This window comes from Salvia miltiorrhiza, chromosome 8 (assembly GCF_028751815.1).
Source record: "Salvia miltiorrhiza cultivar Shanhuang (shh) chromosome 8, IMPLAD_Smil_shh, whole genome shotgun sequence".
Lineage (NCBI taxonomy): Eukaryota > Viridiplantae > Streptophyta > Magnoliopsida > Lamiales > Lamiaceae > Salvia > Salvia miltiorrhiza.
Genome location: NC_080394.1, coordinates 26966014 through 26993998, shown reverse-complemented (window position 1 = coordinate 26993998; position 27985 = coordinate 26966014). Strand labels below are relative to the sequence as shown.

Here is a 27985-nt window from a genome sequence, read left to right as displayed (position 1 = left end):
TAATGAAATTTCAAATTCATTTTCAACGAAATTTCCGTGAATAATTATATGATTGGTCATGAATAAATCGTGATTTTGACAGTGAATAAATCAAGGTTTTCCATGAATAACACAATGAAATAAACTGAATTTTGCCCAAGTCCCATTACCATCAGTGTTCTTCAAAATTCAAATAATCTCTTAGTTGCACAATATGTACCGTGAATAATTACATGGTTGGTCATAAATAAATACCGATTGATTGTAAATAAATCGCAATTTCGTGAATAACATGAAAAAAAACGAATTACACATATATTTATTTCACAGATTGTTCATAAACGCAAAAGAGGTATGAGAAATAAAAGATATTCCCAATTATTGTAATGATGAATGATTATATACTTAAGATTTTTCATAATTAAAACTATTATAAATCTCACTTATTAAGGAAGAGGTCAGTTATAATATATTAACTTATTGTGAAACTTGTTCTTATGATAAATCAACCGTACAATTTAAAAAATCAATGAATATGATAAGTTCTTAGTTCTCACAAATACTCCCATGATCCCCGCCCTCCCCCCATCTCTCTCTCTCTGTCTGTCTATATATATATATATATACACACACACACACGGTCCAATGAGAAATGACAAAATGTGATGAGAAATGAGAATAAATCTAGAACTTCAAATATTCAAATTCTATGGCTAATATTAATTTATTCAAAAATTTATCTTAGAAAAGTAAAATAACGAATAAGCCAATATAAATATATAAATTAGTCGCTTATAATGCATCAATAGTCGTTCAAATCCTGAAAGGCAAAAACTTCACCGTATGAATACGCTAATCGTATATTACAAGCATTTTATTCGTAGATTTATATTGACTTATTCATTATTCTCATTTTTCATGAAAATAATCATTATACACACACACACACACACACACGCAGAGAGAGAGAGAGAGAGAGAAAGAGAGAGAGAGAGATTTGAGACATCATGCAATAAGATAGTATCGTGTTCAACACAAGTCATATATGACAATATTGAAATTATTATACTCCATCCGTCCACAAAGAGTGTGTGATGGAGTGGAGGACATGAGTTTTAATAAAATGGTTGGAAGATGTGATTATTAAAAGGGTCCTACAAATGTCTATCAAATTGTAAAAGTAATGAGTGAGTATTTTGTAAAATTGAGTATGAATGAGATTTAAAATATAAAGAAGAGATTCTAAAAAAATAAAACACACACTCTTTGTGGATAGGGCGAGTATTAAATAGAAAATTGTGTACCATTAAATATAGCTCATGCTAATTAGGTAAACTACTTCGAGTACATGTACCAAATGAACATTAATAATCTATCTAGCAATAAATGATACTACAAGTCCAACCATTTTACCACGACCATAGTTTGTACAATCAAACAACGTATGTCTCTCATTGCTCGAATGTGGCATTTAAGATAGAAGTAAGTAGTGATCGTCGATGAGCAACTTTTGTTAATGCTTCAAAGCGGATGAATATATGAACGAATTGAAACATAACAGAAAGAGATGGATTCCAAGAATATGCAGAAATGCGATTGCATATTCGATGAGAGTTTAAATAATTTGATGGGTACTACTCATATAAAAAGATGCATATTTTTTTCCAGTGGCCACGTGAAAGAAACAACAAGGTTAAACATGTTTGGCTTAAATCAATTCCATGATGGGTAGCCCCTTAAAAATTTCTCAAGGAGTATGTGAATGAGGATAAAATATGCTAGAAAAGACTCGTGTTGGTCAGTGAAGACAACCGTCAAATTTGGGGTCAGATCGGTACATTGACATATAGAAATTATCTAAGGTTAATGATAGCTTATACTCACTTTTAAAAATAAATATTCACACAAATTAATATATATATATATATATATATATATATATATAATACTCCATTTGTCCCAACTTTTAGTATCCATATTTCCATTTTAGTCCGTTCCACATTTTGGTATCTATTTCTATTTTTAGTTAAGTAGGTGGGACCATTACTCCACTTTAATTATTTTAACACTCACATAAAAGGTGAGATCATTATTTCACTCACAACACACCCAATCACTTTGCTAAAATCTGGGTCACTCTCAAATAGATACTAAAAGTTGGGACAAAGAGAGTATTATTTTTTAAAGAACTTTATATTTATACTTTTAATGAAATATTATTAAAAATAATTGAAAAAGAAAACCCGCCACATCTCATCGGATTCTTTATCGTGCCTCTACCCCTCTTGCCTCACCACCCTACTATACCTTGCCTCGTCGCAACCGCTTCTCACCCTTGTTGTGCTGCCTTGCATCGCATCGCCACGCACTACCTTGCCCGGCTTTGCTCTGCCTTTCCACCTCGCCACACCTTATTGTGCCGCCACACTTCCACACCTTGCCTCTCTTTCACCATGCATTGTCTCATGCTGCCATATTTTCGTTGCGCCTTCGCCCCCTCCCTTACATGCACTGGATGCTTAATGCTCGACAATTAATGCTTGACGCTCGATGTTTGAGTGTCAAGCAATAGTTCAAGCTCAATTATGGATGCTCGACACTTGATGCTCGATTGAGTGTCGAACATTCGAGTTGGGTATGTATGATGATGGTAAATTGGTAATGGTGGTGGTAATGGGTCTGTGAATTGGTGGCAATATATGGTGGTGGTGATCGATTTGTAAATCGTAGTAGTCGATGATATGGTGATGAATTTGCGAAGTACAACGGACGGTGATGGCGCGGTGGTCGGCAACCAATTGTGGTGGTGCAGGGCTGAACTTTTTTTTTTCCCCCTCCAAATTTTGTACGTATACATCATAATTATTATATCAAAAGTCAAAATTTAAAATATAATCTAATTTTTGAATTGATATAAGCGTAATTAACAGTCATAATAGGTTGAATTTATATATTTCATAAAAAGTTAATATAATTTATATTTTGTTTTAAAAAAAGGGTACGCATCATTTTTCTCCAAATATCTATTTATTTGTAAATACGTGTGAATACAAATTTTGTAATATATAAGAAAAGAATTTAGGTGAAATATCAGAAAATATAATCACTGCCTATGGCCAGAAGCTGCCATAAAATGCCATTATAATTCTGACTGTTAAATCTCAACCCTTCCTTCCTTATCACACCCCACCTCCCTCTATATCTCTTTCTCTCTGCTTCCATTCTATCTCTCTCTCTCTCTCTCTCTCGATACTTGAAAAGCTTCAACTCAAACTCTTTAATGGTGCACTTTTATTTCATTATTACTATCTAAACTTTAAAACCTCAAATAAGCCTTCCAAAGTACAACCTTCTACAGCTCTACTCAGCAGGGTACAACCTCCTGCTACTGGTTAGTATTTTCTTTACTTATTCTACTTTCCTGGATACTCAAAGCCGCATTAAATAACTTGCTCCATTAATTCTTGGATTCTAACCTGTCAGAATCTTATTCTTTTATTGGGCGCTCGTGTATTTTGATTACAATTTTCAAATTTATTGTTTTCTACGCTGTCAAAATAAATATGCAACAGAGAGTCTTAAAGCTAAACTTATCTGTACTAATCAACTAAATTTAATGTGGAATTGTAGATTCTTGAAATTTACATTTCATGCAGAACTTGTTTTCCTTTATGTATATATAACATGAAGCATATTTGATAAATGGATATTTTTCGAATTAATTTTATATAATTCAGAGTCATTCATCATATCAACTAAACTAGTCGAGCTCGAGCTTGGAAATGGCACCCAAGAGTGGCCGCGGCAAGACGAAGGGAGACAAGAAGAAGAAAGAAGAAAAGGGTATGTCTCATTTCACTATATATATAGTAGTACTAGTATTTTAATTGGCTAGCTCCACATTGAGAAGGGGATGATGTTGCGCTATATATAACACATGTAATTTTTTAAATAAACAACTAATTTTATATTTATTTTATGTTTTTGCAGTTCTTCCAGTTGTGGTGGATATTAAACTGAATCTGCCGGACGAGACTCATGTTATTTTGAAGGTTTGCAGCATGCTGAACAATTATTTATTACGTAAATCAAATGTATTAACATATAAAGGAAAATAAAATACAAAAAATGAAATATTTAGATATGCGAATAGATGCACTGTGCAAGTTCGGATGACCAATAAGAAACAAATAATACCGGTCTTTCTTTTCTTCAGAAAACTATTTTTCTCTTTTGGGACAGAATCAAATATATTCGTCTTTTCTAGTTTAAAATGTTAATTTGAATTTATTGGGTACTTCAATATACTGCAATCTCAACTATATTTATCTCTTGAAGGAATTTGAGGTTGCAAGTAAAATTGAGGTTTTTCTTTTACCTATGGTTTATTCGAGAGAAAAATATTGGAGATTGGAGGAATTTTTGAACTATAAATATTAAATATAGAATTATTGTGCATGAGATGAGACCACCGGCGTAAAACATTTGCCGACTCTACATGGTGCCAAAAAAGAGGCGGATGAAGTAAAAAAAGGCTGCGTTTAGTGTTGGCAAAACTTAACTAAATTAAATTCAACTAACGTATATTAATTTTAATTAAAATTTTATATATTTAAAATTAATTAGAACAAATGCATCAAAATATACCTCATAATATAACCATAAATATGAACATTGCCTCGTCAAGATCTTGAAAATGCATAAATGTCAATTATCAATTGTGACGACAATTCAATCAAATGAATTGATTGTATTGATTCGGCATAAAATAAATATAATCTCAAATCTTACCTTTATGTTTAATGCAGGGAATTTCCACCGATAGAATTATAGACGTTCGTCGATTATTGTCTGTTAGTACGGTAACGTGCAACATCACCAATTATTCGTTATCTCACGAGGTAAGTAGGTATCTAATGCCTTTTTTTTTCTATTACTCTCCATTAATTGACAATATTATCTAAAAATTATTGCTATTTTAAAAAAATAAGTTAATAATAGTATCCCAGTAGATATATGTTTTTGTGATTGGAGGAGATGATATATATATATTTTTGAATTGGCTAAAAATGTCATTCCATTTCCCAAAGCAAATTTGGAGTTTGTAGTTATATTCTTTTGTGATATAAACAGGTTAGGGGCCCCCGATTAAAAGATGCGGTGGACGTCTCCGCATTGAAACCCTGCACCCTCACACTAGTGGAAGGTATTAAAAATTAAAAGAAAAATGCAAAAAGAATAGCGACTAAAAGGTCTGAATTCTCTTTTTTGCCCTCCGTTATCTCAACGCAGAGGACTACAATGAAGATAGCGCCACGGCGCACGTTAGACGGCTGCTGGACATCGTCGCCTGCACGACGTCGTTCGGGCCGTCGGCGGACAAGGACTCCTCTTCCCCGGCGGCCTCCGTCGCTCCCAAGGCCGGAGAAGAGGGCAAGGATGGCCGTGGAGCTCCGGACGCCAAGTTCTCTAAGAAACCGAGCAAGTCTCCGCGCGCCAAGACTAAGAAAGATAATTCTCCGCCACCGCTGCCGGCGGATTCGGAGGCGAAGGACGGATCGGCGGCTGCGGTTGATAGAGAAGGAGAGATGAGCAACACTTCTCCGAAGCTCGGGAGCTTCTACGAGTTCTTCTCTCTTTCTCACCTCACGCCTCCCCTTCAATGTAATGTCCGCCGTTTTTCTGACATCGTTTCTCTGCCTTTATCAGCTGGCATTACCTATCCAATTACTTGAACTTTGTAGTCTTACTCTGCTTTCTTTAAAGCAGGTGAACTTTGGGTATTATTAAATTGGCGCCAGAAATTGAAATTTAGATGTGATTTATAATACTGCGGAAATTTGTTTGGAGTTGATTAATCGCACTGCATGATTGTGTTATGTACTAGAAAAACTAAGTAGGATTGGCCAAATCGATGTGCAAATCACTATAGATAACTGTAGGTGGTGAAATCACGATAGAGAACTGATTGTTGGTGCATTTCCCCATGTATATTTTTTTTTTGATCGGGCAAAGTCATGTTAGATATAAGTAGTTAGTTCCCCATCCACTCCAAGAACCACCTTATCTCTCCATTCACCAAACTCCACCTTATATCTCCAATCCCAATTCGTTCCCAAGAGGGATCGAACCCGGATCTCTCCATTTCCCCATGTATTATGTAAAGCATCGTTCTATTTTTGTTAGATGTGACACAGATTTTAACTTTTAATGTTGCTTAATGTGTGGCCCGTTCTATAGTTTTTTGTTTTGTCATAGACTTTTTCTACTTCTTAGTGATTTCTGATAGTATACAAGGCGTATACTTATGAATTCCTTTCTGTAGTTATAAGGAGGGCGTCGAGGAAAAGCATTGATGGAGTTTCTGGTGATGATCACCTTTTCTCTCTTGAGGTGAGACCTGTTTCTATCTCTTGAATATGCTGAGCTTTTACTTTACAATAATGCATGAATTTGAGCAATGCTTTTTTGCAGGTGAAATTGTGCAATGGAAAGTTGGTTCTTATAGAAGCTTCCAGGAAAGGTTTTTATGGCACTGGAAAGCAGCAGTTTTTTTGTCACAATCTAGTTGACCTGCTGAGACAACTCAGTAGAGCCTTCGATAACGTAAGCACTCTAACCTTGAGTGCTGGAATTTAAACTAGCCATGCATATTTGATATTCCAATTTTGTATATGCACTCAGAGTTTTTGAGTGTTATAGGTCCTGTCAACTTCAAATTTTAATGGATGTTCTTTCAATTCTGTTTCATAGAGTTGAGCTATATAGGACTATAATACTTTCTTATATCTGAGTTACTTGGGATTCCAAACAAAATATTGTGCACCACTGAGCTAAGGTTCCCAGAATCGTTGTAAATTTTGCATCAGCTAGCTAGTGCTTTCTTGTCAGGTTGACAGCTCAAGATGGCTAAATATATGTTACTGGTCAACAATGTTGCACTTTTTTGTCTTAAAACAACTTGTGCAATTGTTCCCTTTCAGAGGCTGAATATATTTATGAGATTTGACATATCTTAATTTATCCATTTCAGGCTTATGATGAACTCATGAAAGCATTCTCAGAAAGGAATAAGGTAATCCCATTTTCTCTGCAGCTTCAAAATGTCATCTTAAAGGATTTTCTGCCACAACATTGTCTTGCAGAATAAATCTGTCCTGATATATTCTTCCTGCAGTTCGGAAACCTTCCTTTTGGCTTCAGAGCGAACACATGGCTTATCCCACCTGTAGCTGCACAGTCACCATCTACATTTCCCCCTCTGCCCACAGAAGACGAAAAATGGGGAGGACATGGAGGTGGTCTAGGCAGAGATGGCAAAAGTGACCTGCTACCTTATGCAAATGAACTTTTGTTTCTTGCATCTATGCCATGCAAAACTGCTGAGGAGAGGCAAATTAGAGATAGAAAAGCTTTTCTTCTTCACAGTTTATTTGTCGATGTTGCAATTTTCAGGGCCATTGCGGCTATGAAACATGTAATGCGAACTCCAGAATTAGCTATTTCTACTTCAAATAGTCAAATTATCTATACAGAGAAAGTTGGGGACTTGAGCATAACTGTCATGAAAGATGCATCTAATGCTACTTGCAAAATCGATACTAAGATTGATGGAGAACAAGCTATAGGATTGGATGACAAGAAACTGGGTGAACGAAACCTTCTTAAGGGGATTACAGCTGACGAAAATACAGCTGCTCATGTAAGAAACTTGGAGGAATGATACAAGTACTGCTGTTGTCCATTCCTATCTTGTTTATTTTAGATAAATTTTTTATTGAATAAATATTTGCAGGATATTGCCACTTTAGGTGTTGTAAATGTGAGGTATTGTGGCTATATTGCATGCGTGAAAGTTCAAGGGATTGATAACGCAAGTGCAAATACTCCATTGCGAAGCCAAGAGCTTCTTGACCAGCCTGATGGTGGTGCTAATGCTCTAAATATTGATAGGTTTGTGGGCTATTCTCTTTCTTGTAATTATGCTTGATAGCACATTAATTAATATTGATACTTCTTTCTCTTATACAATTTGTTCCTTTATCTCCACCTTGATCCACAAAATAAGTTGCTCATGCAACCATGCATGTTGGTTGCATTGCTTTTAACCAGTATCTTATCGTATGTCTTATTTGTCTTCTCTAACTTTCTGGCTATAATTTAATTAGTTCCAACTTTGACCTTATATTTTGCAGTTTAAGGTTATTACTACATGAAAATGTTGCGATTGAACAAAATAAAGCATCAGCACATTCTCGAACATTAGAATCCGAGCAACTTGAATCTTCCGAAGCTTTTGTTGAGAGACTGTTGCGAGACAGTCTCGCAGAGCTTCAGGAAGAAGAACGTGATCTGGATGCTTTTGTGAGATGGGAACTTGGAGCCTGCTGGATACAGCATTTACAAGATCAGAAGAAAACAGAAAAAGAGAAGAAATCGTCTAATGAGAAAACAAAAAATGAAATGAAGGTTGAGGGACTAGGAACACCTCTTAAATCCCTTAAAAATAGAAAGAAGACATTGGATGGAAATACTGCAGACCAGCAAAATGAGAATGTTAAATCTGCTACTGATGAAGTGAAGGATGAAGCTGAAAAAACATTGAATGTGACAGAATCTCAGCTTGATAGTGGTTCAAGTGAAAATGAGCTTATGTTAAAATCGATGTTGTCTGATGCTGCCTTCTCTCGATTAAAAGAGTCAGAGACTGGACTTCATGCAAAGGTAGTGTTTCATATATGTGGTTTGAATATCTGTGCTTCCGATGTTAAAACAGGTTTGTGACTGCTATTTATCTTGACAGTCGCTGCATGAACTGATTGAGTTGTCCCAAAAATATTATGATGACGTAGCACTGCCAAAACTGGTAACTATATATGTATTGCCTTTCATATAAATCAGATTGGAAGTATCATTTCTATTCCGTGTGACATTTATCATGGATAACAGGTTGCAGATTTTGGTTCTTTAGAGCTCTCGCCAGTAGATGGTCGGACATTGACGGATTTCATGCATACTAGAGGTCTTCGGATGCGATCCCTTGGACAAGTTGTACGTTTTGACAGTTCATGTGATATGTTTTCCATGCACTCTAGGACATTTGGATGAAGAAGAGCCTCACATATTATCTTACTTGAGTACAACCTAATGATTACTGCTTAATGTTTCTTCTTTTTAACAGGTTAAGCTTTCAGAGAAGTTATCACACGTGCAATCTCTTTGCATACATGAGATGATAGTACGCTCCTTTAAGCATATCCTGCAAGCAGTAATATCTGCAGTTGGGAAGCCTGAGAAACTGGCAGCAGCAATTGCAGCAGCATTGAATTTGATGCTTGGAGTTCCTGAAAATGAACAACCAGATCAGCCTTCTGGTGTTAATTCACTTGTGTGGAATTGGCTTGAAGTGTTCCTTATGAAGCGCTATGAATGGAATATCAAGAATTTAAACTATGAAGATATTAGAAAATTCGCAATTCTTCGTGGTTTATGCCATAAGGTATATTAGATTTAAGCTTGAAAAGATGAACTATGGCCTGTTCTATTTAATTTATTTTGGAATGTGTAACTTTTTTTTTTCTTTCACGCATGATGATTTACATAGTCAACATTGTCTAGAAAACTAAATATGACTTATTTATAGGAACATATTGGAAACTGACTCTAACATAAGGTGATCAAATGTGTATACGTGTAATCGATGGACTTACAATTTTTCTTGCTACCTAGATTTTTTTTTCCAGCTGCATAAGTTATTTCAACTATCACATTGTTCTGAATCCAAGATTGATATTATACATCTATGTACCTACCTGCTTAAATCTGTAGATTTCAAATCAAGCAAGATATCTTTTTAAGTCCAGTCAGAGAAAACAAGATGGAATAAGTTGTGTTTCATGCATATGCTTTTCAAAGCACGAAGTTTGCTGATGTACCCACCAATACTTTTATTTAGATAATTGTACAGCTCTGAATCAGATTATCTATCAAGTATGTCTGCCCAAAACCAAGATGTCAAATTAGGTTGTTTGGTTAGATCAACATCACAAACTAATCACAAAATAAATTACCAACTCAGCCCCTCTAGTAGTTGGCAGAAAGAAAGATACAATATTTTGTTTAATTTAGACAATATAGGCAAGAGTTCACATTATGGCAATGCTTTGAAGACCTGACTTGCTCTGTTCCTAGGTGGGTATTGAACTTGTACCAAGAGACTTTGATATGAAATCTGCACGCCCTTTTCAGAAGGAAGATATAGTCAGCCTTGTACCAGTGCATAAGGTGAGCTTGGATTGAATCCATTATCCACTATAATGAAGTAGATTTTGTACTCTCACCTTTCTATCTATGAAATTTTTACTAAAAGAAATGTGATATGTTTACTGTAGCAAGCGGCATGCTCGTCTGCTGATGGACGGCAGCTCTTGGAATCTTCTAAAACAGCTCTGGATAAAGGAAAACTTGAAGAAGCTGTTAGCTATGGAACAAAGGTATTTCATATGTGATGTGACAATAAATCCTTCGGAGATGATATGTTTGCCAGGCTTCCTTACAAATGTTCTCTAGATGGATATCAGTTGGGTCAAAAACTGCACAGTGGTTTTTTTCTTCGCCTTTCTTGTTGATTAACTCCAGAAACACATTTGAATAAAACAATCAATAAATAACTGATTTAAATTTATAACTACAGCCTCAATTTGTGGTTAAATGAGTTAAAAACAGCTGTTATTTATCAATGACTTTAGGCCCTCGCGAAGTTGGTGGCAGTATGTGGTCCTTATCATCGCATGACAGCTGGTGCTTACAGCCTTCTTGCAGTTGTTTTATATCACACTGGAGATTTCAACCAGGTACTTGTTCAAGCTTTTATACTGGATTTGCATGTTTAAATGTCAATTTCAGTACTGATGTCTTGTTTATTCTGTTCGTTATGTACAGGCCACTATCTATCAGCAAAAAGCTTTGGATATCAATGAGCGAGAGCTAGGTCTTGATCATCCAGATACAATGAAAAGTTATGGGGATCTTGCTGTTTTCTATTACAGACTACAACACACAGAATTGGCTCTCAAGTATGTTCATTGGCTCTGAAATTCACAGCCTAAACGTGAATTTCCATTTTAAGACTTCGAAAGAACTTTTCTGCTTTCTCCAAACAAACATGAACCTTTTCCAAGCTCCACGTTAATATATGGAATATTAGCTTTCAACTTCATTGTATAAGTATGATTAAAATAATCTGGGAGCGTAGAATATAAGCCTAATATAATACAGATATATTGATCTCTTCTAGGTTTAACCTATACTTGTATTACTGTTTGATGATTGATACAAGATAATGATAATCCTTTGATTTTGCATCATTTAGATATGTAAAGCGAGCATTGTATCTTTTACATCTCACTTGTGGCCCATCACATCCAAACACTGCGGCAACATACATAAATGTGGCTATGATGGAGGAAGGCCTGGGTAATGTGCACGTTGCACTAAGATATCTTCATAAAGCACTGAAATGCAACCAAAAACTTCTTGGCCCAGACCATATTCAGGTTCCTTGCTAATTCAGCTAATAATCTTACTGTTATATTGTTCTTGTTTACTTATGTGCTTTTATTTTCTTTTCCATGTGAATAGCCAAAATTGGAATGTATACACTTTTTGCTTCCAAATGATATTTTGTGTAATTCCTTTTGCCCGATGCAATTAGTATTTAAAAATTTCTTGATTTCTTCCTTTCAAGAGTATGAAGAAGTTAAGATAGATTCTTTCATTGCTGCAACTTTTTTCGAACCGTCTGTCCTATCAACTATACACTTTTGGTGCTTTGTCTTTTAGTTCAGAAGCTTGGGGTTGCATGTTTCAGATAACACTATGCTTATTTCTATAATCATTTCAGACAGCTGCAAGTTATCATGCCATTGCAATAGCCCTCTCATTGATGGAAGCGTATCCTCTCAGTGTTCAGCACGAACAGACAACATTACAAATACTTAGGGCAAAGCTGGGACCAGACGACCTCCGGACACAGGTATTAGAGTCTCTGACTCCTCAAAATGCAAGAAAATTGATGCCAGTTCTTTTGCTATTTATATTGCATTTTGCTTAGATAATTAAGGGGACAGTTGATACTATTTTGCACAGTTTTCCCTTTATGTTCCATACATTCTTGATATCTGTACTATAGTTTCTGGTTGTGAATATATCTGAAGGTTTAATCCACAATTCTTGGTTATATTTGTGTGTGATACAGGATGCAGCTGCATGGCTTGAATACTTTGAATCAAAGGCTTTTGAGCAGCAAGAAGCTGCTCGCAATGGGACACGGAAGCCAGATGCTTCTATAGCCAGCAAGGGCCACCTAAGGTAAATCAACCCTTTTTGGGGGAATATGGCATTTAATGCCTGTGAATTTGCTACAATGCTAATCCCTATTTGTAGAGCCACATTTAACACCCCTTAACTGAGTGTAGTTAGAGAATAAACGGCCTAGTGGGACACCCACTTGCAGATATAATTTATTTTTATTTTCTTTAGTTTTGGATTGCATGATTTTGATTTAGGTGTCCTTTATTAGATAGGGATAACATTGGCGTCAGTTATACTAGATGAATGACTATTTGTGGTATTTTTTATAGTATAAAATCAAAACCAATAATATTATCCTAAATTCAAATTAAAGAACACCGGGGGCTTCAGTAGAAAAGTAATTTCATGCACATGACGGTTCACCAATTGGTGTTGCTAGCTATCAAATGGTTCTCCTGTTTAATATTTTAGACAGGAGAACCATTTGTGTCCATTCAAGAGCAAACATGGTAAATGCAATAGAGAATACAATGCCTGACTGCCTTCTCATTGTTTTGTGTCCATTCTATGTGTTTTAACTTCGTCTAATCATTAAGTGTGATATGCATAGATTCAGACCCTCTTCAAATTGAACATGGCTTATTGTATTGGATGATGATCAAGTCAGAAACCTAGATCAGTTTCTTATGTACTAACTATTGTTATTGCCAGTGTATCAGATTTGCTTGACTACATAAATCCAAGTCAGGATGCCAAAGTTAAAGATGCCATGGGATCAAAGAGAAGAAATTACATTGCTAAGGTATTTATTGTTTCTTCTAGTTAATTGTATAATGAAAGTCAATATTACCATCCAGATAAGGTGTATCTTCTCTATAAAACTGAGGGTTTGTGGCTGCTAATGTTGCTAATTAGTTACCCAAATAACCATTCCGACTGAAGGAGAAATGCAGCTTTGCTTCTGAATAAAACAAATTAATATGCTTTTCATATAAAGCTCTCAACTTTCGATGTAATAATCCTACTTTCCTGCTCTTTTATTGTTGATTTTTAGGCTAAGGAGAAGTTCATTCAAGATAATCTAGCCACCTCAGATACTGAAGCTCCCCCAAAAGATGCCTTTACAGTGGAGGCAAACGAAGATAAACAAGTCCATGACTTTGACGCTGAGACAGTTGTGAACAATGATGCATTGTTGTCTCGGCCAGTTCAGTCTGAAGATACTGTGGAAGCATCTCCTGATGAAAAACCTGTCCAACCTGGACAACCATTGACAAAGGAACCTGAAATTGGAACTCCTGATTCCAGTGATGTATCACTTGAAGCACATGCAGAAGGAGAAGACGGATGGCAGCCAGTTCAGAAACCAAGATCATCCGGCTTGTTTGGAAAACGACTAAGGCAGCGACGTCAGCATGGAAGTAAGATTTTTAATCACCAGAAGAAAGAGCTTGTTGCTGAACTGGATCATGCCACACTGAAGAATAACCACCAAAGCGGAAAAATTTATGTTTTAAAGAAACGAGCAGTTCCTGCAGGAAGCATAGCAGAATATTATGTAGCAAAGACTTCAACACCAGGGGCCAAATATGGACGGAAAGTTGTGAAAACTGTAGCATATAGAGTGAAGTCTGTGTCACCATCCACCATGGATGGTGCAACGGGGAACACTAAAAATGAAGATGAGACATCATGCTCTCCAACAGAGTCAAGGCCGGTTTCTGCACAGAAAGAGGTTGGAACTGTTGCAAAGAGAAGTTCAATAGTAAGTCTGGGTAAATCTCCTTCATATAAGGAAGTAGCTCTGGCACCACCTGGTACCATATCTATGTTGCAGGTGAGACATCCCGAGGATGATGCACATTATAACAGAGTAGTTGAGGAACCTGACGAACAGCAACCCCAGGAAAAAACTGAGTCTGTGGCACAAAACGAACAGGAAGGGAAGATCCAGGATTCAGTCATGGGTTCCACAGCTCAACTGAAAAATGAAAATGAAGCTCTTGAAGAGAAAGATGGAATACACTCAGATACTGCAAAGAATCATGAAAACTTGGTGGCTGTACCTGAGTGTACGGTGCAAGTGCAGCCCAGCCGCAATGACTCCAGTCAAATTGAAGATAATGTGTCAAATTGTGCTCATTCTTCGTCGGAAACTGGTACTTGTACTGAAGATCTATTGGTCTCTAGATCCAATGGTGATTCTGAAACTACTTTGCAAGGGGTAGAAGAAGAGAAATTGAAACTTCCAGTGGCATGTCCAAGTGACTCTAGAGAAGTTTCTAACAAGAAGTTGTCAGCTTTAGCAGCTCCATACAATCCATCCATCGTGAGTCCACGTGTTGCACAATTGCCTATGAATATTTCTCTCTCTTCCGGTCCAGGAGCTGTTCAACCAGTTGGTCCTTGGCCAATTAATATGGGACTTCATCAAGGTCATGCTACTATTCTGAACAGTCCAATATCCTCCCCCCACCACCCGTATCCTTCACCACCAACAACACCAAACATGCTCCACCCCTTACCTTTTATGTACCCTCCTTACACACAGGCCCAGTCGCTACCACCTAGCACTTTTCAAGTAACCAGCAACCCATTTCATCACGGTCAATTTGCTTGGCAATGCAATATACGTGCTAACACGCAAGAATACATTCCTGTCACACTTTGGCCTGGCTGCCATCCATTAGAATTTCCCTCCCCAACAGTGGTTGAACCAATTGCTAAACCTGTTTTGGAGGAAAAGGAACAATCTATCAACTCAGAGAACCTAAATTTGGCATTACCGTTGGATCTTGACTCTGGGAATGAGTCTAAGAAAGAAATAGATCTTCCGGTATCAGAGACAGTGGAGAACTTACGTGATATAGATGTGGTTCAATCAGGTAATGGGGAAGAAATCAATGAATCCAAGTTTCATGATCTGCCCTTCCCTGTTAACCTTTTACATAGCAGTAATGGTCCAAATGAAGAACCCCAGAGATGCAATGATTATCATGTTCAGCGACAGCAGTGTAAGACTGACAGTGAGAAAACATTCAATGTTTTAGTTAGAGGGAAAAGGAACAAAAAGCAGATGCTGCGAATGCCATTAAGTTTGCTCAAACGACCATATAGTTCACAACCTTTCAAAGTTGTATATAGTAGAGTTGTCAGGGAAACAGAACTTCCCAGGTCCCCGAGCTTCGACTCCAAAGAGACCAGCTCAGCAAATGCTACATGAGGAGATTTATCATCTTATTCACATCATACAGCAAGATGGCTGGAAAGAGATTTAAGTTACATTTCAGGAAAATACAAAAGTGATACCTAGATCAGCTTTTGTGTGTGGATGTTTGTTACAGGCCTGAGCATGATGATCAACTGATAGAGGTTAGTCCTAATTATACTCTTTAGTTCTAACTTTTCTTTAACTGATCTGTCTCGATATTTTACCCCTGAAACTTCTATAGCATATTTCCTTATCGTTGATTTGAGGAGTTTACATAGATTAGCATCAGTCCCATAACGGTGTTTTCTTTGTGCTGAAAGCTGCTCCTAATTGTGAGACATTATCACTTGTCTGTGGGATTTTGTTTCTTTTAGTTGTTTTCTGCTTAAACAGTCACAAGTACAACTGTTCAGTACAGAAATGCAACTTTCTGGAAGTGGTAAACTTTCTTCAATTATATTCCTACAACTTTGATCCTGTGCTGATCGTTGTGATCTTTATACGTGCAGGTTCTCTTTCGAAATTCTTCCTGGTTTGTGTGGATGTGTTCATCCCGATATAACCTTCTTCCACCATTCAGTAAAGGAGATGTGGTCTTTTTGGTGCATTCTTTCCTTTATTTTGAGATAAATTTTGACAGTGCGTAGTGGATATTTGAAGTCCTGATTAATTCTTTCATAGAAAGCAACTCTGATATCAATATTTTGGGTTCAACTTTTGGAAAATGCCCATCTTGGATAATATGATCATCTGTGACTATTCTTTTGATTTAGCACTTGATATCCCCCTTGTTTATTTATCTTTTATATTTTCCACTGGAGTGTGATCAAAGCAAGTGCTGATGAAATTTTGAACTTATCCTTTTCCTTTCATGAGCTTTTGGTGAAGTACTCCCTCCTTCTCACTTATCTTGACACAATTTTTTTTTTTTTTCACATTATAATGGTACTTTTCAAAAATAATATGTGGTCCCTACCTTCTCAACACACATCAAATAAGTGAATTTGATCAACTTTACACTCTTAACTTCTTATTCTTAATCTTTATGTCCAAAGTAAATATGCCAAGATAAGTGGGACGGGTGTAGTACATTGTAGCATAGGTAGAGCTGTCAAAGTCAGAAAATTTCAGGTAGAGCCAAGGAAGGGGTCCGAACCAAAAACCAATTGAATGTGATTTTTTAACTTGGCCCTAACCAAACACTGTATCTTTCAATTGAGCCCACGATTTAGCAGCGCAGCCCGACCCGAAAAACACAGATCAAGATTTGAATGCCATCCAAACAAATCTCTCAAAATCTTTTTGAACAATTGACATGATTCAGAGAGAGAAGAAGATAGGATTGGAGTTTGTCAATCCGTACGTGATTCTTTTTAGATTCAATGTATCAAATTATCCATTTTGCTATAATAAAAATAAAAAATAGGGTTAAGTATCAAATAAGCCCCTAACATAGAGGTCATTATCACGTTTAGATCCCCATAGTCGAAGTTGGTCCAACTAAACCTCCGAAGTTCTTAATTTCGTGGAATTAGCCCCTCTGCCGTAACTGCTGTTTAACACCGTTAATTATTTAATTTTATTTTTTTTTAAATTTCGCCAAGGTCGCCGGAAACAAAAAAACCTCTTTTGCTACTTTTGTCAAACAGTTGGTGGACGCTATTGTTGTGAAAATTTTAACACGCAAGAGGTATTCCATTCCAACAACCACTACAACGATATCTCACATCACAAAATAGATGGCATCACTTGCAAGATTCAAACAAAGACGTTGTTTGTAAATCGAGTGTAAGCAAATGTATTGCAGTTAATATAAACACGAAAACCCAGAAAATCCTTGTAGTTTGTAGTTTATTTCTACCAATTAATTGAATGACGGTCGTACAATGTCGCCGGAAACTCGCCGGAATTCAAGGGGAAGGGCAAGCCGTAGGTGTCGCCGCCTACGCCAGGGAAGCCACCAGTTGCGCCACCGGGAATCGAAGGAAGGGGGCTTTTGAATCTACAAGGTTTTGGTTGTTGATGTGTGGTTGGATATGATGTTGGTGCAGTGAGATTTGGCTATCGATGTCGAATCGCCGCGAGGCTCCATGTGGATTACGAGTAATCGGAGCAGCAGTTCGATTACTCGACTTCCGTTAACGCGTCTAGCGATGTTCCGTCTTCGACGGTGTCGGCTTATCTCCAGAAGATGCAGAGGGGAAGCCTAATTCAACCTTTTGGTTGCTTGATTGTTGTTGATGAAGAGAGCTTCAGCGTGTTGGCATACAGCGAGAACGCCTCGGAGATGCTGGATTTGGCTCCTCACGCGATTCCGAACATGGAGCAACAAGAGGTGTTGAGATTCGGCATCGATGTGCGGACTCTTTTCCATTCTTGCCGGAGAAGCCGTGAGCAACATCCGCATTGTCGCAGCGCCATCGAGGAGTTCAGTTCCGACAAGTTTCCGGCGACCTTGACGAAATAAAATAAAATAAAAAAATTGAAAACAAACGGTCAACTCACCGTTAGGGCAGAGGGTCCGATTATTCAAAATTAAGGACTTCGGGGGTTTAGTTGGATCAATTTCGACTATGAGGATCTAAACGTGATAAGAGCCTCTATTTTAGGGGCTTATTTGATACATAATCCATATTTAGTAGCATAAAAAATTAAAAAATGACACATGCTTAGAGAAGATGAAAGTCAGTAGTTTTGGGACAGGAGGATTAGTAAAATTTGCATGTGGATTAATGATTAGTACCCTAGAAATGGGAATTTCTCTAGAAGCTGCAATGTCTTGTTTCACTTTACTATAGTTATGGAGAAAAATATATTCACGATTATACTAACTTGTGGCAAATTATACTAGTATAAATATAAATGTCAAAACAAACAACTAGAGAAAACAAATAGTGCAACTCTCATTATTTCGTGACATACTTCGTCGATTATATCTTTCATTTACTACTCAAAATTCCTCTTACTTTTATTGCAAATACACCTCAAATGTTTCATTATTTACTTCGTCAAGTAATAAACAATTGGGTATGTTTTGTAAATTAAATTAAATTAAATATAAACAAATCTCCAAAAGTAATCAATAAGGGGGTGTAGCTCATATGGTAGAGCGCTCGCTTCGCATGCGAGAGGCACGGGGTTCGATTCCCCGCACCTCCATATAAATTTAGCATCATTTGTTTTGTCACAAAAATATGAATATTTTATCATTTTTGAGTGTCTCACAAAAACATAAATATTTTCATTTTTGTACATTATTTCCTTATTTTCTATCCCTCATTTTCATACTTATTCACAAAAATACTATCATGGCCCACCATTATTTTTCCTCAATTAACTCATTACTCTCACAACACTTTATAAAGTGGGATCCATTTTCCATTCACAATAATTTTCAACTAACATTTTTTAAGACATGTGCCACTCCAATTTGTTCACGGAGGGACTATTATTTGTTTAATTCCATAAAATATAACGTTAGTGATTTATTTGTTTTCTCTTATATGACTATTTTCCTATCATATGAATTTAATTTAATATATATACTTTTTTGCCTTAGTTTGTGAACTTTATTTAGTATTCTTTATGTCTCATTATTAATGATATGTATTCCATTTTAGGTTATCCCAACCTAAATAACTTGTTTCTAATTTGGGAAATAATAAGGGGGTTAAGGCTTTAATTAATCCACTAATTATCTCCTTAAAATCATTTTCTCCCTAATTATTTCTTCTCGTCTGCTCCTCCATTCCTCCATTCTCACATATACACACATTTAACCTAGATCATGCGTCAACTTCCTTCCCCTTCAATTGGCGAAAAAAATACCGCCGTCTCTCTCTCTCTCTCTCTCTCTCTGTTGAAGAGCGCAATCGCCGGCTTCGCTCTCCTCTCTCTCGCACCTCGCTTCACGCCTCTCACCTTCTCTATATCTCACACACAGACAAAAACACTAGCCATGACTCTTTGTACAAGAACCGAGCCCTAGATCCCCAAATTTTCCTGTTCGATTCCCGGTGAGCCAACCACCACCGCGCCCTAGCCCCTGCCTCCCTCTCTCTCTCACTCCCTCATCCTGCCGGACGGACAACAGCGGCTTCACGCTGCCGCTGCCACCGCCGTCGCTCACGGGTCACGGCCAAGCACCCTCCCCTCATTCTTCTGATGACAAGTGACAACAGTAGCCCCTTGCCGTTGTTGTGCCCTTCTCCAGCGTAGCAATAGTAACCGTGGTAAAAACCACAGTCATCGCTGCCGTCCATCAACTCACAATTTTAATAGGGGAAGATTTCGACTAAATACAGAATTTAACTCCATCAATTTTTATGCAATCCCCTAAACACGAACTTAAATATGTGTACTGCACATCTTTTTCACCTAATTTTCTTCTCCTTAATCTCCGTGCTGAAAACCAACTTGCCATAAATAATGGGCCGGAGAGAGTATTATTTGTTTAATTACACAAAATATAATGTTACAGACTTATTTATTTTTCTCCCTAAAGTTTAGGATATATATACTGCAGTGGATGCATCATCTTGCAAGATGAATGCATCACGTGGTTTCGAATTCTAGAGAGAGAGATTTTTTTTTTCGAGTGCGCTAATTTTTACAGCAGAAGCATTACTTTTCACGTGTGTATTAATTATAATGGTTAATTATAATGGTTCTCAACAATTCTTATTAAAACCACACTATATATAGAGTGGATTTTGAAAATAGCCACTTTGAAATAGTAAATTTAAAAATTGAAATATTTAAAAATGACCACACTTACCATTTTACCATTCATATAAAAAATTTAAAATTATTCACAAATTCACAACTAACATTAAGGGGGGTGTATTCGTTGTGGAGTTTAATAGATTTCTATGGATTTTAAAAGTCTGGGTGTATTCGTTCCAGACTTTTAAAAGTCTGCAGAAATCTGGGTGTATTCGTTCAAGACTTTTAAAAGTCCATATAAATCTGGGTGTATTCGTTTCAGACTTTTTAAAATCCATACAAATCTAGGTGTATTCGTTATTCCATTGACTTCAAATCCGGAATGACTTTCATGGATTTCATCCAAAAAATACACACGACGAAATCTGGCCAAGAACCACGAGAATTGAAATCCATGGAGTTTTGAGCGAGCGCGGAGTTCCAGCGCCCGCGGCCAAGAAGCCAACGAGCGCTGGAACTCAGCATCCGTTGAGAAAGTCCAGCGCTCGCTGGGTTTGAGCGGTCGCTGGAAACACATAGAAAAGTTAGTAATCTGCACAAAGAAATTTTCTCAAACATTAATCTCAAGATTCTCAACAAAAGCATATTTGCAAGAAAAGCCAACCTTCAGAAGCTGCTTACGTTAAGCCAAAGATAAAGATCAAAATCTGGACTTGCTGCTTCTCGCAGCCATAATTTTGTGTCTTCAAGCAAGAAAAAGACACACACTGGCACACACACAGTGTGTTTTTGGCAACAAATTTCAACGCCATTAAAATATTAATATAAAGAAATTCACAACTACTACATCTTTCGCCATCATCTTCCTAGAAACACAAGAGAGAGATGGAGAAAACGAGAAGAATACAAACTTGAAGCAGAGATGGGTTGCTGCGAAACGCCCAAGATTTGGAGCTGCCACGTGGGATGGTGGTGCGCACCCTCCTCTTGTTCACCACCACCATCTTCCTAGACCTCAGCGGCGGCGCCTCTTGCATAGACGGGGCATCGATTCCAACAGAGATTATCAGTTCCATAATTTGCAAAGAATGAATCTCTGTTTAATTCAGCTTTCTGGTTTCTTAGCTCTACCAATTGAGTATCTGATTTGAAGGGAAAGGCGACGAGCAGGAAGAGCTGGAGTCGGTGCAGGATACCCAGCCATTGAAGTCTGGTGGGGGAAACAGTTTTATCAGATCGGACAAAGCGAATATTGATCTGACGAAGAAGATGAGGTATAGCTTCCTACAATCACAAGCCCTCTTTTACGTTTTATATGTTTATTGAATGCATAAATTGTGTGTTCTTGTTTCAGGGTTTCTCCGATTTTGTTCAAGAAATGGTGTCTCTCGTGAATGGGTACACTTGCTCTGTTTAATGATGTATTGGGCTTAGTTGGTGAATTCGCGTGAGAGCTGAGTTATGATGAGATTGATATTGAAAATAGGGAAAAACATACAGCATGGAAGAACTGTTTTGGGAGATGGCACAAGCTTATGAGATTCCTAAATGGACATGTGAAGAAAACAAGTTCAAATATGAAATATCTGGACTGTAACTTCTTCTCATCAACTAAAATGTGGCTGGGTTTCCAGCGCTCGCTGGTACCCAGCGCTCGCTGGGTTTCCCAGCGCTCGCTGGAACTCAGCGGTCGCTGGGTTTCCAGCGGGGCTGGGACTCAGCGGGCGTTGGCTTCATGGAATTCAATTCCAAAATTATCCCGTAAAGTCTTCGAAAATCAGTGAAAATCGGGGTGAAATCCAACCACGAATTCTTTGAAAGTCGTCTGGAATCTATGTGAATTCCATGGAATTTAAATTTCATAGACTTTTTAAAGTCTGTGAAAATCCACAACCAATACACCCCCCTAAGTTTAGTTGTGAATTCAAGCTTTAAAACTCGAATTCACAGTTGAATAGCTAGTGTTGGTTGTGAATTCGAGTTTTAAAGTTTGAATTCATAACTAAAAATAGTGTTAATCGTGAATTAAAACTTTAATTCTCAAATTCACGACTTCCACTATTACTAGCTATGAACTCAAATTTTAAAATTTGAATTCACAACTAGGAATAGAATTGGTTGTGAAGTTAAGCTTTACAACTTGAATTCACAACTAACACTAGTAATTCAGTTGTGAATTCATTTAACTAGTTGTGAATTCTAATTTTAAAACTCGAATTCACAACCAAAACAACTAGTTATGAATTCGAGCTTTTAAACTCGAATTCACAACCAACACTAACGATTCAATTGTGAATTCAAAAGCATTAAGTTGTAAATTCATAGATGTGGTTGTGAATTCAAGAACATTAATCAATTATACAAAATCTTTTTTTCTTTCAATAGATTCATACACTTCCAAAATATCAGTGAAATTTATTAGCAATACAAATGCAATGATGCTTAATTATAATTATGCGCGTGGAGAGAAAGAGAGAGAGAGAGGTTAAGCTTACTCCCTTAATTTCATGAAAATTTAATTTGACTGGATTAATTCATACACGCAGCTGGAGCGGCACGAGAATTCGAGATCTAATCTGGTATTACCAAAAATCACATTCCTCCCCTTCTTCACCAGCTTTTTGCGGCGCATGAACTTCTCAGTTGATCCAGTTTTGTGTACTCACATCTGACGTCTGATGCCAATTCCATCATATTTTGTGAGATTAATATATAGGAATTAGGAAGTAGGTGGAGTTATGTTTGAGTCTAGTGCTCCTACGAGTTTGGGCTCCATTCTAACACTGAAGATTGATGACAGAGAGAGTACAAAGATAGTAGAGAGAGGGTGAGAGAGCACAGAGAGCGAGAGGAGAGAGAGAGACTGAGAGAGAATTTTTTTTTAAATGTGTAATGTGTTTGTGAGAAAGAATTTGTGGTTAATTTTTAAATTTTAATGTTAGGAGTTGTTTAGTCATTTAGCACAAAAATTGACTATTATTTAAATTTTTTATTTAAGTGGATAAATTTTAAATTTACTATAAGAAATAGGCTAATTTAAAATATTAACTCCTATATATATATATATATATAGGAGAGGTTCAGGAAAGAACCATAAATAAAAGAAGACCGGAGAACCATTTTCAGTCATTCGATCATCAAGATCTACGGTGGATGCATCATCTTGTTGGATGAATGCAGATCCTGAGTTCGAATCCTGAATGGAGCATTTTTTTTATTTTTTTTAGTGCATTAATTTTAACAGCGGATGCATTAATTTTTACAGTGAATGCATTAGATTTGATGGTTCTCCCGTTCTCACAAATAATGTAGTTCTCTCTAGAACCACACCCTATATATATATATATATATATATATATATATAGCGAGAAGTTCTAATAAAAATCAATTTTAATGGGACGGACACTTGATCTTAAATATCTTGAGGGTAAGATTTGGTTTCAATTTTAGCCCTATTTTTTTTTCCTTTTTATTGAAACCACCATTTTTTTTCCTTTTTACTTTTATTTTTTAAAGGATATTAATGTAATTTAATTTTTTTAATTACGGTAGTGTGAGATATTTAAGGAATTTCTTATGTCATCACGTTTATTTATTTTAGGGTTAATTTACTGTACATACACCAACTTTCTCGAATTTTGAATTTAGGCATGATCTTAAGAACCTGTCTGACAATACTCAACCTTCAGTAACAATTTGATTTTTGTCCCGAAATTCATAGACCCTAAAATTAAATGTGACGTGGAAGTCAGAGGTCGTTGCGTGTAGGGATGGAAACGAGTCGGATCTGGACCGGGTCTGGCCAATACCAAATCCAAATTCGGATCCAGATCTGTGGATCTGAAAATTTTGGATTCAGATCCAGATTCGTCGGATCTGCGGGTCCACGGGTCCAGATCCATGGATCTACTGTTTTAAATTAAATTCAAAAAATAATTCACAAAATCAACAACATCTAATTTCCATTATGAAAAATATTGCACAAAATACATTCATGCAATAAAAGTGAATCAAATTTCTGAGAATTTCTCACAATTTCATAAATAAAATCTAAAATAAAATCAGAATCACTATTTCTTGCTATTTCATAGAATTGAATTTGTCACAATTTCATAGAATTCGAATTTCTCACTATTTCACAAGAATCTAGTATTCGAACAATACGAGCAAAAAGCTTCATTACAGCATCTTTTCTCTTCGCAGATCAAGAGAAATCATATTTAACAATGCAACACAATCCCGAAAGATAAAAAATGACGCGACAAAACTGCCCCAGTTCTTTCTTCCTCTTCGGGGCCATACAAAAACCGAGAAAATGGCAAATCATACAGCAAGACTCTAATTCTTACTCCAGCTTTATTATGTCGATATAAGTAATCACCATATTTCTTTGGTGCTTTGGATTCAACAACATGAACCATGTCATCATCAATGTATCACAACTTCCTAAATCAGAATTTCTCACAATTTCATAAATAAAATCCAAAATCAGAATCTAACACAACTTCATAAACCAGAATCAAATCAAAATCAAAATCTAACACAATTTCATAAATCAAAATCTAACCTTGGATTGAGAGCATCCTGTGGATTGAGAACATCATGTGGTAGACATGGCTGAACGACGGCGGTAGTGGAGTCCGTCGGTGACCGGTGCAGCGAGCTGGTCGGCGAGATGACGGAGGAGGCGAGAACTGGAGTGGGTGGTCGGGTGAGTGAGGCGGCGGCGAAGGGCGAACTGGAGAGGGAGACGGCCGGGGATGGGAGTGAGGTGGCAGGCGGGGCGAGCGGGAGAGGCGGCGGCGGCCGACGGGTGAGGAAGCGGCGAGCGGAAAATGGGGGAGGGTTGAGGCGGCGGGTGAGTCGTGAGTGAGAACGAGGGAGAGGAAGTGAGGTAGAGGAACCGAGAGTAGAGTTAGGGTTTGAGTTTGACTATTTTGATTTTAATGTTTTTAATTTTAAATATATCTAATATTATTAATAAAATAATATATATTAAATAAAATGGATCCACGGGTCGGATCTAGGTCCATTGAAGTAACCGAGAGTATTGCAACTTGCGTGGCAATACCGTCCAGTGAAGTAAACTGTGTTGTTTTGGATGGTTAAAGAAACGAAGTCGATTTAATTAAATTTGAACTTTAAAATGAAGATTCCCAAAATAAAAAAAGAAAATTAGGGCCTGATTTAGGGTTTAGTACAGAGCATCAGCGATTGAAAATAGAAGCTCCTCGTTGTCACCATGGGCTCGAAGCTTCGATGAAGACTTCGTGGTTAGATGCAAATCTAGCGATAAGATACTATGGATGTCCATTAGGTGTGGTATGTGCTATTCTTGTGTTTCTGATTTTTTTTGTACTTGTCCTCTTCTTTATTTTTGCCGAAATACAAGATTTTGTTGTCTTACAAAGTTTTAGTGGTACAGGACGGAAGGTGTGCCTTCTTTGAATGGATTGACCCGAAGCCTACTCTACTACAAAGAAACTATAGCACGAAATTGAATAGGAAACGAGATGAAGCACGAGAACAACTCCGGATCAAGACTTGTTTGTGTAAAGAATACAAAGATTCCGAAGAACAAGCTTGGGATAAAGCTGGGCATACTATTGTTGTAATTGAAAGCTATCGTTTTAACTCTATGCATATATATTTTTTGGTTTTGTCGTTGCATGTTCTCATTTATAAATATTTGGGATGGTGTTACATTTATGTGCATCTATAAGATAAGTCACATGCATGTTCACGTTGATGCTTTTATCAGCCTGTCATTTAGTGTAGCAAAGTCCTTGTGTTTAGTGTCATGGACACGAACTCCGATTAGCTCAACTCTATTGCTCATCCTTCAAGCTTGGGATTTTCCCATCAACCTAGTTGGGTCAAGCAGCCTTCGACTTCGTTTAGCAATCTGCATCAACTTAGAATACTTATGATATTCATAAGGTATGTTTTGGTCATCAGCAAGGTTCCATCATTGCGTTTGACATTCCATCAGAACATATAATTTTCCTAACAAAGGTGGCGGACATTATAAATTCTACTGGAAAATGGAATGAGCGAGAGATGGCACACTTGTTAATTGGGACGTCTCATTTTAAACCACATCCACACTTAATATTTACAAAAAATGGCACACTTTAGTACTCCTTCCATCCTAATTTAATAGGACACATTCACCCATTAAATTAGGACATCCTATTTTAAACCGCATAAGATTAGGGCTGGCAAATCGTGCATGTCGAATCGTTATCGGGTCGACACGATAAGGTCAAACACGAACACGACTTGTTAAGAAATTACTAGACACAAATACGAATACGAACACGACACGATCTACACAAACACAAACACGACAACAATATAATTTAAATCGTGTTGACACGATACGATAACGACACGATCTAACAAAAAAATGATTAAAGACCGACCGATAGAAATACAATAATAAATAAATAAATAAATAAATAAGAAAGGCATAAATTTTGTGTTGTTTGGCGGCAAAACAAAGGATGTGATTAGAAAGAAAAAGTTTTCGAAAAATCAAAAATCCTAAGTTTAAAACAAGAATTAAAAATAAAAATAATATTAATTTTAAGAGGTTACACGAACCTGACACGAATCTGGCACGAACCCTACACGAAATTGTCGTGTCCTTATTAGGTCGACACAATAAGGACAACCTGATAAGGGTTGACACTAACCTATTAATTTCGTATGGTTTCGTATCGTGTCCAAAATTATCAGCCGTACATAAGATGTCACACTTTTAAATCACATTCACACTAAATATTTACAAAAAAAACTCACCCCAAAATATATTTTGGTCGACCCAACACCACTAAAGTATAAGAATAATTATCCTTTGTAAGACTCATTTATACTAAAAAAATACATCTTGCAGTCATTTTATTAAAATCCTTGTCTTCTATTGCACTATACAATTTTTGTTAACGAAGTATATTTTGCTAAAAAAGTATATCAAATTGTGGAGTCTTATTATGTTGCTTGTTGATTAACTAGCAATTTTTATTTTTTGGAAGCAACAAAATTATTCACCTTCAATAGTGATTGTTGAGTCAGAATTAAATTGGTACCCTCTTCATTCCACCATAAGTGAAACGTTTCTTTTAGGCAGGATTTAAGGGAGTAGTGTTTAGTTGTTTAAGCATGTTTCTAATTTTGTGAATAAATTATTATATATTTTAATTATTGAGTTTTTAATTTTGATGCCAGATTTTTTTTTAATTAATGTTATTTTGATTTGCAAGTTTTAATAAATTTAATTAAGGTTCTGTTTACATTAACTTTTTCAAAATTAATATTCTCTCTCTCTCTGGACGAAACCTGTCTCCTTCCCCCACCCTGGATGAAACCGTTGTCTCCTTCCTCTATCCAGAACTGTCGTCCCCTTCCCCCCACCCAGAACCGTCGTCTCCTTCCCCCCACCCCCCACACACCAGAACCGTCTTCTTCCCCCACCCCAAAATCCTGAGCGCCACCCCCCACCTCCCAAAAATAAACCCCTAGTGTCGCCTCCCCCACCCACAAAAACTCACCGAAATAGCAACATCAGAACCCAAATCGAAGCCCCAGCAGCAGCCGCTTCCCTCCACCACCCTGATTCACTGAACTTGCAACGAAGTGGAGCCGAAGATGGCAAACCCTCGCCAAATTTCAGACGAGGGCGGCAATTTCTCTTGAATAGAGGGAAGCTAGGACTCAGTTTTATTTGAGCGTGAAAAGGAAGAGTAGAGAAAGAACAGAGAGACGAGGGTGATGACGGTGGCTAATGGCCGTCGACCTCGCCGAAGAAGCCTGCAG

The 27985-nt window shown here is 37.0% G+C and overlaps 1 protein-coding gene, 1 long non-coding RNA gene and 1 other non-coding gene across 5 annotated transcripts; all 3 read left to right on the top strand.

The window, feature by feature from the left end:
- The first annotated feature begins 3115 nt into the window (after positions 1–3115).
- On the top strand, positions 3116–16274 carry LOC130997364 (protein REDUCED CHLOROPLAST COVERAGE 1). Of its 3 annotated transcripts, none has more exons than XR_009093063.1 (25): positions 3116–3370; positions 3744–3822; positions 3970–4031; positions 4788–4880; positions 5113–5185; positions 5272–5643; positions 6305–6372; positions 6454–6585; positions 7013–7054; positions 7157–7681; positions 7775–7932; positions 8175–8703; positions 8783–8845; positions 8929–9030; positions 9161–9478; positions 10171–10263; positions 10371–10472; positions 10728–10832; positions 10921–11054; positions 11351–11534; positions 11882–12013; positions 12236–12348; positions 13003–13093; positions 13346–15663; positions 16012–16274. XR_009093063.1 is itself a non-coding variant. In XM_057922652.1 (24 exons), the coding sequence occupies exons 2-24, from the start codon at positions 3762–3764 to the stop codon at positions 15512–15514; spliced, it is 5721 nt and encodes a 1906-aa protein (XP_057778635.1). In that variant the 5' UTR covers positions 3148–3370; positions 3717–3761; the 3' UTR covers positions 15515–16274. The 3 variants fall into 3 exon arrangements, 1 of the variants encoding a protein (XP_057778635.1); XR_009093062.1 differs by having other exon boundaries at positions 3148–3370; positions 3717–3822; XM_057922652.1 differs by having other exon boundaries at positions 3148–3370; positions 3717–3822; positions 13346–16274.
- Positions 16275–18588: 2314 nt separating this feature from the next.
- TRNAA-CGC (transfer RNA alanine (anticodon CGC)) lies at positions 18589–18661 on the top strand. Its single transcript has one exon. It is a non-coding gene; the product is annotated as a tRNA-Ala (tRNA).
- Positions 18662–20684: 2023 nt separating this feature from the next.
- Positions 20685–21987, top strand: LOC130997363 (uncharacterized). The gene is made up of 2 exons (XR_009093061.1): positions 20685–21441; positions 21522–21987. It is a non-coding gene; the product is annotated as an uncharacterized LOC130997363 (long non-coding RNA).
- The last annotated feature ends 5998 nt before the right edge of the window (positions 21988–27985 follow it).